The sequence below is a fragment of the Lissotriton helveticus genome, chromosome 5_1, assembly GCF_964261635.1.
Source record: "Lissotriton helveticus chromosome 5_1, aLisHel1.1, whole genome shotgun sequence".
Lineage (NCBI taxonomy): Eukaryota > Metazoa > Chordata > Amphibia > Caudata > Salamandridae > Lissotriton > Lissotriton helveticus.
In genome coordinates, this window is record NC_136065.1 from 357,025,302 (window position 1) to 357,037,265 (window position 11,964).

Sequence of the window (11,964 nt, forward strand, 5' to 3'; positions counted from 1 at the left end):
CTTTAAGCCCTCTTAACTTACGTTTTTTTTTACAAATGAAGCCTAAGTGGCAAGTGGCCATGGCCAGGATGAGTGTTCACGCTAAGTTTTAACAATATGGCAGAGTTCAAGGGCACTGTTAAATAAAATAAAAAATCTGTAATCTCCTGCTCTTGCGTCTAAAAAAAGGAGGAACCCTTCAAGAATTCAGAGTAACCTGCCTGACCAAATTCAGTGTATAATAACCCTTGTGCGCCACGCCCCACCTAAACATTGTCTTCTTGATTCACAGCCCTGTCTGTCTTGTGTAGGGTTTTTATCTATTCCCTTATGCAGAATGTGGACAGCCCACTCCTAAGGCTATCCAAAGCTCACAATATATCTCTGTCTGTCACTCTTACCTTAATGTCCCTTCTCCACAAAATCGAAGGGGTTTATTCCCTCTCGTACCCACGCCTCGGCGGTGATTTTGCCCCTGAATCAAAATTTGGGCTTGCCAGTGAACAAGGTCGCGTTATTCCATGACACTGTTTTCTTCCCAAAATTAACGATTTGGGTTTAAAATTATTCAAAGTGACTCAGTGTCAAAAATCAGGGTCTTAAATGTGTAGCTATAAATTCTCACTGGGGAGAGCGCATGCATTTTTTTCTGTTAGATTTTAATTTGGTAGGGCTCACGAATTACTACATAATTTGAACAATCGCTAATAGCCTCCTCAAGAACATGGTTATCTCACTTTCGTTTTGTTCGGATTTTTTTTTAAGTACTTACCCATAAGGCTTGAATTGGTGTTGCTCCTGAATTACTGTATCATTTTAACAATCGCAGATAACCTCATCAAGTACCATTGTTATGTCACTTTGGTTTTGTTCAGATTTTTAAAGTGTTTACCCATAAGGCTTTTAGGGGCGAGGGGCAAACTACTTGGAAAAAAAGTGTCGGGCATCGGAGTAAAATACTCATGCAGTCATTCAGGAGTGAATTGGAACATGAGTCTCTGTGACATCAAAATCTGGAATCTCTCAGGACAGACGTTCTTTTTCAGGAGATTCACAAACAAGAATTTCTCAAGGCAGCACCTCCCCAAGACGTGTTCCTGCAACATCCAGAATGCTCGACAACAAGGTTTTAGAGATCCCAGCGGTGATATTTGACAATGGCTCTGGGCTGTGCAAAGCTGGCATTGCTGGGGATAACGCGCCAAGGTCAGTTATTACTTCTATTGTTGGCCGCTCGAAAGTCAAGTCTACCATGCTAGGAGCTGGTCAGAAAGAGTACTACATTGGAGAAGAAGCCCAGTGTAAGAGGGGAGTCCTGACTTTGAAATACCCAATCGAACACGGCATTGTCACCTCCTGGGATGACATGGAAAAGATCTGGAGACACGTATATGAGTGTGAACTGCGACTCAAGTCCTGTGAGAGGCCAGTCTTACTGACAGAAGCCCCATTGAACCCCCTACAGAATCGAGAGAAAATGACAGAAATAATGTTTGAAGGATTTAATGTACCCGCCATGTATGTCGCGGTCCAAGCCACCCTGGCACTTTATGCTTCAGGACGTACCACTGGCATCGTTATGGACAGCGGTGATGGTGTCACCCACACTGTTCCCATCTATGAGGGCTACTGCCTGCCCCATGCGGTGTCAAGGTTGGACGTGGCTGGACGCGACATCACAGAATACTTCATGCGACTGCTCCTGGAAAGTGGGCACTCTTTTGTGAGCACGGCAGAGAGAGAAATTGTGAAAAACATCAAGGAGAAACTCTGCTATGTAGCTCTGGATCCAATCCAGGAAATGAAACGCAAATCCGATGAGTTAATGAAAGATTTCAAGCTGCCTGATGGGAACATCATCAAAATTGGTAACCAGCTCTTTAGGGCCCCCGAGACCCTCTTTATTCCAGCCAACCTTGGCATTGAGGCTCCTGGGGTCCACAAAATGATCTTTAATAGTATCATGAAGTGTGATATTGATGTCCGCAGGAAGCTCTTTGAAAATGTCCTACTTTCTGGTGGTTCCACCCTGTTCCATGGACTAGATGAGAGAATTTTGAAAGAGATGCAGCTGTTGGCCCCTCCTGGTGTTCCGGTTAGGATCATAGCACCTCCTGAAAGAAAATATTGCGTGTGGATTGGAGCATCCATCTTAACGTGTTTGACATCCTTTAAGCAAATGTGGGTCACTGCCTGCGATTACAAAGAATTTGGTCCAGTCGTGGTGCACAGAAAGTGCTTTTGAGGAGAATCACCAATCATCAATGTGCCACCACAGCAAAAGCTAAATATGAGGCAAGGAAGTGGGGTGTTTCCACAAATGTATTAACAAGGGAGCTAATAAATGGAAACAATTATACTGCTGCATCCTCACCTGCGTGAATTTCTATATTTTGATAAAAATCTTAGAAATATGCTTTTGGGCACACATTTGCCATTTAGACATCAATAGTATTATTCTTTTTTCTTTTTTCTTTTTCCTTTTTTTCTGTTTTGTTTTTTTTTCTTCTTTTTTTTCCTTTTTTTCTGTGTTTTTTTCTGTTTTACAATTTATTAGTTTGCCTTTTTACATTCTAGAAAAAGAATCCCAGGATTTTGCCTCCTGTATGTTTTCGCCTAGCTTCTTTGTGGTCCATGATGCCTGTTGACGTTGTGAGAACAATGTATCCAAACTGACGAGATGGCAACAGATTGTTCTGCCACTTCTCCAGATCTTTCAGTTGCACATCAAACCGTGGACTGATTACACCACACTTGTTTAGTCTGCCAGTGAGATTCACAACAATTTTCCCAGCTCGGTGATCATCAATGATTTCAAATTCACCAATGTAACCATGTTTCATCATCACAGTTAAGAAACGAACGATCACTTTGGAGCATGGCCTGATCATAACCTGGCGTTTTCCACGTTCTTCTGCATTGTTAATGCTTTTCAGAGCATCTGCAAGAACATTCCTGCGCACCATGGTGCCGATGTTTATAGGGCCAGAACTAGACCGGCTACTCACCGGTCCTGTAAAATCGTTTCCTGGGAGAACATCTCAAACATATAATTTTGCAAACCATGGCAAAAAAAAAAAAATTGTTCCATTGATAAAAGTGTAACTACCTGATGTAAGATTACAGGTACTTTAAAGCAGATGACTGTAGGCCACCAACACACACCACGGGTTGCCTGACATAGACACAACATAGAAGAAACATCATAAACAGAACCGGTCTCTGGGCTGCAGTAAAAAAGAGGCCTATGTCAGACATGATGCTTGGTCAGCGAGAAACCTTTTTCTTCTCCGTTGACTCCGAGTGATGAGGCATTCTCTGCATACAATTGCTTTATGCTCCAATGTCTTATTAGTGCTGAACAGTTTGCAATCACCCTGCACCTGTGAGTTTTTGGGAACTTCACTGAGTCTCGATGGCACTTAGTCTGAACCTTCTTGATCTGCAGAAGCGATCAAAAGTACCATAAACCATGGCATATTTTTACCCAGGTGTGAGAGTGTAGTAATACATCATTGTTTTTTGGATTGATAATTTCTCTGTTGTAGATTGGGCAAAAAAGCTCAGCATGTTGATCATGTCAATAACAGGTTATTGATCAATGACAACAAGGGACCCTTTCTCTCTTCCCACAAATGAAAATTCAGAGAAAGGCGTTATCATATTGAGCATCTATCCTTAGCACCTCTATTTTTGTTACATCTGTCTAGGGATCTGAGACTTTCCATGGACCATTGTATGTTTAGTACAGTTTTCGTAATTAGATGAGGTTGCCTGCAGTATGTTTTTTTATTATGGAATATGAATTTGGCCGATTGATGCAGAAAGATGTCCTTGCTGGAGCAAAAGCAATATTCAACAGAAGTGTCATTCCGATACACTAGTGGATAAAAGATCTTGTCACGCAGCTAGCACACAGCCACAAATATATAGATTACCAAATTCTAATCAAGTAATTTGAGTGCACACTTTGGCATATTTCTTCATCTACAGAGACACCTTTCTCGAATTAATATTTTATTTCTACTGTTTTAGATTTTGGGCTTTCATAAAATTAATTGAGGTAAGCACATCATTTTTATAGATTATAGTTGTTTCATGAAAGTTTTTTTTCGATGGTAATCCACTCTAGGAGAGATTTACAGGACTTCATTATATATTGGCTTTGACATGCCTTTGATTTATGGTTTGTAGGAGAGCATTAGATGTACAACAAGGGTTTTATCGTGGTTTTCTATGTATTGACCACTTGGGTTATTTTGCATGGCAATCAGCACTTTAATCCGTGGAGCTATTTGGTCCCATAAAATCTGTACATTTTATTCAATTATTCCTTACTTACTTCCACACCAAGATCAACTCACTAACAAGGCAAAGGGTCATAAAATATTAAATTGAATAGCTTTGGTTATCAATCATACATCCTGAAGATGTGGGAGCTAAACCCAAAAAATGTATTGATTCCCAATAATCCAGACACCCCAACATTTCCTCTTGCCGTTCTGTTGATTTAGTAGCAAGTCACCACCCTCCACAACATCAAACTCACCAATATAATGTATGTAAGTGATGGATTAACAAGTTGGGGTTGTATCGGTACTCAGGGTTTTAGAGTGGAACAAGGTGTTTGTCGTGTTCTTCTGTATATGAAACACTCAGGACACAGTGGTGGTATTTCAGGTACCTTTATTCCTTGTTCAGTTACAGCATTGCAGTGCGGCGATCCCACGACCTCCTACCTCGAGGTCCTGTCCCAGAGTGTACTCGTTCCCTCCCCTGACCGGATGTGGTGTCCGGTGTACCCTGTCCCCCACCCTGTGCCCAGGGTCCTAGTGCCATTGTCCATGGCACGACAGTCTTCAAGAAGGTCACTATGTATTACAACTAGGCTCAGAAGATGTGAGTTTTTAGGTTTCTGATGAAATGCTGAAGGTTGTCGTTAGTCCTTAGGTCTTCAGGCATGTTGTTCAACAGTCTCATGGTAAAACACGTGTCGGAGTCTTGGACTATCTAGCTTCCACTGTTTCTAGAATCACTTGTGATGGCCCTCTGGAGGGCTTGAATTTGTCTTTCAGGTAAGTGGCCAATTCTAGGTGTATGGGCGATAAAGGCTATTTTGAAATATATTTTAGCATGTAGTGGCAGCCCGTGGAGGTTTTTCAGGATGGGATGATGTGATCAACTTTGTTTGTATCCTTGAAAAGGCAGGTTGCCATGTGTAGGGTGGCTCCAATGGGGACAAGATTAAACTTGGCAGCAAGTAAGGCATTACCACTGTCAAGGTGCATAATCACCAGGGCTTGAACTGCTTGGTCGGGACGTGGTTGGGTGGAATAGAAATGTTTGATTTTCTTCAGGAGGTAGAGCTAGAATGTATTGCAATTGGTTAGTTTGGAATTGTGAGTTGCATCAATATGTAATAGACAATGGTGATTCATAAACATTTAGTATAGGAAAACAATTTTTATTTGAAGCCTAGGGCGATAGGCTTTTGAGCCTGTGACGGACTGAAGGAGGTTTTTTTTAATAAAGAAGGAGGAATTCAGTTTTAGAGTTCAAAAGAGAATGTGTTCATCCAATTATTCAAGTTTTCCATGAACAATGTGGGAAAGGTGATAGCTGATGGGTTTTACAAATCAAATTCCAAAAAGCTTTATTCGACAGCATGTCATAAAAGCAAAATTATACATCTTCTTGCAATCATTAGACATAAACATTATAAATACTAACAAAAATTAAAATAGAATTTAAAAAAGTTATTAAATCTTGTGGCTGTCATTTACAGGTTAAAAAGCAAATATTCTAAAAAGATGAATTAAAAAACTGATGGGTACAAAAACATGATCAATCATCTTGTTGAGTGTCTTTGAAAATCATTGGCTGGTATCTAAGGAATTTAAAGTGCGGGTGCGAATAATCCAGGCCCACCTTAAAAATTTGGCAACAGCAATCGCTAAGCAAGGTGAACAGTCAGTCTCCAGTATCCGTAGCGCCTCAATGTATCTCCGGGTGCTCATATTAAGACATATTGGTTTTAGCCACTTGCTACGAGGGCATATATAGAGGGGACATACAAACAGCATATGGGATACATTCTCGATCAAATTTTTACAATTATGGCATTTGTCATCCCGATTTGCCAACCACTTGTAACTGAAAGCTTTTACAGGTAAGGTTCCAGTTCTAAACTGGAAAAACAGCTTTCGGTCAAGCGGACTCTCTATGATATCCCAGTAAGCTTCACAGAGTGGGCGAGATTTAAAATCAAGGAACCGTCCTGTTAAGTTAGTGTTTATACAGGTACTATGGGTGGACATCCAAATCATTTCCCAATACATTTTTTTCAGAATTATTTTTGACGGGAAGCTTGGGACGTCTGCATCTACCCATAGATGATCAAGCTCCAACTTAGTTAATAAGCCCCTTATCTCTTTAAGCCATTGTATAGAGTGAAAACGGTCAGCCCTGATAATATCCTTTAATGCAAGGCCGTAGTGCTCTAGTTCTGGAGTTGTCCAGATACGCCTCCAGTACAATAGGGGTCGCAACCGTACTATATCCTCAACTTTTTTCCTGCCAAGATCATATAAAAGCGGAATGGTAGGAGTACTTTGGGGTACCCCGACTAAACAACGTAGAAATTTATTCTCTGCCGTTGTCAGTTGTGTTAGGTTGTTGAATCCCCAAAGTTCAGAACCATACAAAGAGGCACTTATGACCTTCATATTATAAATCTCTAGGGCAGGTGTAATTGGCTTTGTAAAGGAAGCTCTGTGCTTTGTGGCTAAGGCACCCGCTAGCTGGTGGAATTTTAAAACAGCCATGTCAATATGACTTTTCCAGCCCATATTGCTCTGGAGAGATATTCTCAAATACGTGAATGCCTCTACCTGTTCTAGTGGAGTTCTATTAAAATTAATTGTACCTTTGAAGGTTTTCCGTTGACTCAGGGACATGAACTTGGTTTTTGAGGTGTTTATCTCAAGTCCACACAGTTGGCAAAATTCTCCGAATGCGTTCACAGCCTTCTGGAGCCCACTCGGTGTCCGGGAAACTATCAGCGTATCGTCCGCAAACATGAGGACAGGCACGCGGGCCCCAGCCAAGATCGGGGCGTCAGTGGGGGAACGGTTAAGATGGTCCACAATACCGTTGATGTATAATGAAAACAGCGTGGGTGCCAATACATACCCCTGCCGAACACCACGCTCGACAGGAAATGAGTTGGTCACCTCACCCTGCATCCCCCATCTGATTCTGGCAAAGTTGTTCTCATGGAGGCGGACGAGAAGAGTCAATAGTTCCGGAGATATCCCTGACTCAACGAGAACCATCCAAAGTTTGGAACGGGGGACTAAATCGAAGGCCGATTTTAGGTCTACGAAGACCGCATAGAGGATCCCCTTAGTCAGGGCCACGTTCCTCCAATAGAGTGCTATGAAGTAAAAAACCTGGTCAGTTGAGCTAGTGCATGGCCGAAAGCCGGCTTGATATGGGGACAAAATATTGTGATCTTCTATCCATTGTTGCAATTTATTTTGTACTAACGACTCATAAGTTTTTGAGCTGAGTCTATAAGACTGATGGGTCTGTAGTTACTGGGTAGAGATTTATCACCCTTTTTAAAAACCGGTATTATTTCGGCACCTTTCCATGAGGGTGGGTTTGGCGCACCCCTTGCCACCGAGTTAGCTAGACACTCAAAATACCTACACCAAGATGATCTATCACTTAGAAACACGTATGCAGGGATGCCATCCATACCTGGGGCTCTTCCCCCAGTCACGCAATCTAGCGCTATGCTAACGTCCTTGGTTGTAAAAAGCTGATTCTGCTAAAAAATAGTTGGGGGAAGTGGGCAGTCTTCTTCAGTGCGGTTTCGTGCATATTGTGGTCTGAAGAAATCTACCCACTCTTGTTTGGCAACGTTGTTTTGGGGGGCTTCAGCTACACCTCCTCTGTCCCATTTCACAATGGCCCAAAATTGTTTTGAATCCTTTGCTCCACAGACTAGTTTCAAGTCACGCCATTGATCCTCATCCCGCTGTTTCTTAGCTGCCTTCTGAGCAAGCCTATAGATCTACCTTGCCTTCCTTACTTCTATGGGATTCTTACTCCTTATTTCTATACACAGATTTTGGCGGGCTACTTTACACGCGCTGTTATACCACCCCTCCTTCGGTGATTTATTGTTTCCCTTGTCTGGTTTTATAGTTTTCCTAAAAAATAGTTGTAGTTTTGCGAATAAGTGGATATGTGCCTCAAACATTATTTGGGGAAAGTCTAACTTGTTAATGTGAGTATTTAAATTAGCCACTTCTTCGACAACCATATTTTTAAGGACCGCCAGTTTCTCAGGTTCCTCAATGAAACTACCCCATTTAATATGGCGCATATTATTGGAAGCAACTTTGTCCAAGGTGACCTTCCCACACCCCGGATTCAATTCTTTAGTCCCCATCTGCACTTGATAATCCATGCAGAGGGGGTTGTGGTCGCTTTCCATCCTGGTTTTGACAGTCATGTCTTTCAGACTGTGCCACCCCTTTATATCCACCAGGATGTAATCTATGCGACTGGAATGCCTACCATTGTCAAAGGTATTTTTCCCCATGCGATCGGACGGGGTGCGACCATTTGCTGCTCTAAGCCCTCTAACTAAACATAGGGCCTTCAGCTGTATTGCTACAGCTGACCATCTTTTTACAGCCGGTAGTTCGAGCTGGGGGACACCCCATTTACTGTCCTCCTCTACAGCGAGAAACTGGTCCTCTTGACCAAGCGGTTCAAAAGTGGTGTTGAAATCTCCACCTACTATGGTAGACACCTGTGATGGAAGTACCTCAAGCTGCTGGTCGAGAGCTGAGATTACCTCAGATGTTTGTCTCCCTCCTGTCCCCCTCGCATAAATGTTATGTATAGCCACCCTTTGACTATTTTCCCATGTGATTTTAACTGACAGGATATAATTCGAAGGGGGACTAATTTGGTGTACCTTGCAACATAGGGCTTGTCGGACCCAGATGATCAGGCCCCCGGCAGGCCGACCTTTAGATTTTTTGGTTGCTAACGCATGGAAATTGAGGATTCCCCACATGGTAAACTGGAGCCATAGACCAGGTTTCCTGGAAAAGGATGATATCATGCTGGTCAACAAAACTACACCATTCAGGGGAAGTTATCTTGTTATCAATTCCAGCCAGATTCCATGAAAGAAAAGCCACCCCTGACAGAGTACTCGATGGATCCTGCGGGATTTCAGCTGCTAAGCTCGTGCCCTCAATCACTAGTTGGTGTTCAGTGATTATAGGCACGAGGCAGTTGTTCTCTAGGGAGGCCCCATCTGTTTCGGGGCAATCATGTTCCCAAAATGGATCCGAGCAGGTTAATTGGCCGAGGTTCCTGCTCTCTATGCGCTGCCCAGTGGAGTGGAATCTTTCCATTGAGGTTGTGTGAGGTATAGGGACCGTGTTAATTTGTGGCTCACTCCTACCCTTGGGACCGTGCTTTCTGCCCATCTCTGATGCCGCCGTGATTCCAGATCTATCGGTCCTCAAGAGTCAATCACATTCATTCAAATCGGACAAGGCCCCAAACCGACTTTCCAGTCTAATACCATCATCTCTAGTTTGAACATCCCTCCCTTCTGTTCTCAACACAGGGGCATGTTTCGGCCATGGTCTACTGAGGTTCGCTATACTCCATCTTCTACTGTAGAAGAAATCAAGGGTTATTGGGATCATATCAGAATCCCTACGTTGTGGGGGGAATAAATGTGTCAATATATTTGGAGTACCTCAGGGCTAGAAAAATTCAAGGCTATACAATCACCTTTGAATTTTTTTGGGTAGTCCCCAAGCCATGCTACCCTTCTGGCCATAATAATTTCCCCTGCTAACTGCTGTTTTCCCCATGGAGATATCTTCATGTTTTTCGTCAGCCAGTGGAGTGCTTTATCATTGTTGTCTCTACCTGCCCAGGTGTTAAAGAAGGAACGTTTGTCAGGACCAAAACTAAAGGAGAAGCTTCAACTACAAATTGAAATGAGTCGCGCTCTTTACGTGGTTCTTTGTGTGTTGTTGGAGGGGCCTTTATAACTACAGTTTGACCCTCCTCACCTACTGGGGGCTGGGTGGGCGGGGGTTGCTGTACTACGTTCCCTCTATCTCCCTCCCCTCCTCCAGGGTGAGCCTCGTGATTTTCACAGCCATTTGACACCAATGCTGATAGGCCACCTAGTTCTTCCAGTGTCTTGTTGAGGAGGGCACCCAGTCTAATGACCTCTGCTGTAAGCTGGTCGACTTTAGCCACAAGGGGTTTGACAATGCCCTTGATCTTCAAGTCGAGCATGCTTACTAATTTTTCAATTTGGTCATCCTCCAGTTTCTCGATAACACCCTTCCCAAGAGTAGCCTCATCAGTATCTGGGGTTTTGGGTGTAGAAGCTAATCTTCTTCTAGCTGAGCGTGACCTCCCTCGTTTAGACTGCACTTTCCTGCATGCTCTGACTGGTCTAGGCATAGGAATCGGTCGGTTCTGTTCCCTAGTATCCAATGATAAATCTAAATCAATTGTAGGCACAGTGTTTAGCTCAGGGGAGTCACTAGCAGATAAATCAGGATTCGCAATAATGCTACTATCTTCCCGTGCCGTTAATACAGGTGAAGGTTGCGCATTAGGCAGAGTGAGGGATGTAGGAGATATAGGGGAACAACTTAACCCTAATGACTGCCGTCTCTCACTGTTGATTTTGCTCACTACCTTCACCAGATAATTGTCCAAGGTATTTAACACTAGGGAACCCTTTTGTTTAGACATGGCCGGGAATAATAATAAGGGTAGTGCAGTTAAGAATAAGCGTTACCTGAATACACAAGATAGAACACAGTACCCTATACAGATACTTGGAAGGTATTTAGATTTAAGTCTCACTGTTTAAGAATCACAAAGGTCCTCCACAAAAGGATCAGGGTCCCTGGCCCAGCCCAGTCGCGTCCTGTCCCGGACTGTCACAGACTGTCCGCCCTTTGTCCGGGCTTCGTCCGGCGAGGCCCGCGGGACGAGGGACCAAGGGAGCCTTTATGCGCCTCCTGGCGCTTCCAATTAGCGTCAGCGGTGTCCTTGCCGCGATGGGGCTGCTGGGAAATGTGGTTTTGAAGGGGCCCGGCGGAGCCAAGCCCGGCCAGAGAACAAGCGGAGCAATGCCCGGCTCACAGGTACCACTACAGGGATGCAGGGGCTCGGCGGAGCCAAGCCCGGCCAAGAAGGTAGAGCGGAGCGAGGCCCGGCCCTCAGGAACGCAGCAAGTCTGAAAGTAAGGTTGCCCCCGACCTCAGCACCAAGGGAGCCTTTATGCGCCTCCTGGCGCTTCCAATTAGCGTCAGCAGCGTCCTTGCCGCGATGGGGCTGCTGGGAAATGTGGTTTTGAAGGGGCCCGGCGGAGCCAAGCCCGGCCAGAGAACAAGCGGAGCAATGCCCGGCTCACAGGTACCAGTACAGGGATGCAGGGGCTCGGCGGAGCCAAGCCCGGCCAAGAAGGTAGAGCGGAGCGAGGCCCGGCCCTCAGGAACGCAGCAAGTCTGAAAGTAAGGCCCCAAATGTGATGCAGTGCACGCAACCAAATTCGTTTTATTTTTTAAAATGTTTACTTACCTGTACAACTCCGTAATCCATACATTACTACCCCCCACCCTGCCCCTCCCCCTGCCAACGTCACCGCCCTACAGAAACACCTACTGCCGACCGCTACTGCTAGGAACAATGTTGAGCGGATGTATGACGTTACCACGCATCCTTTTACAACGCCTACCTTTACCACGCAATTTTTACAACGCAGGATCCATTACAACGAAGTACTATTACAACGCATTTTTTACATCGCATATACCTTTACAACGCATCCCATTACAACGTAAGTATTGGTAAGTATATAATATATTTTTAAAAATGTAATTAATTAAAAATAATATAATTTCTTTTATTTTA

General features: G+C 43.9%; 1 protein-coding gene and 1 pseudogene across 1 annotated transcript; one reads left to right on the top strand and one right to left on the bottom strand.

Moving 5' to 3' along the window:
- The first annotated feature begins 1,090 nt into the window (after window positions 1-1,090).
- On the top strand, window positions 1,091-2,224 carry LOC144753158 (actin-like). The gene has a single exon (XM_078640930.1). The coding sequence runs from the start codon at window positions 1,091-1,093 to the stop codon at window positions 2,222-2,224; it is 1,134 nt and encodes a 377-aa protein (XP_078497056.1).
- A 293-nt stretch (window positions 2,225-2,517) lies between these two features.
- Window positions 2,518-2,991, bottom strand: LOC144753159 (small ribosomal subunit protein uS8 pseudogene; annotated as a pseudogene).
- Between the last annotated feature and the right edge of the window lie 8,973 nt (window positions 2,992-11,964).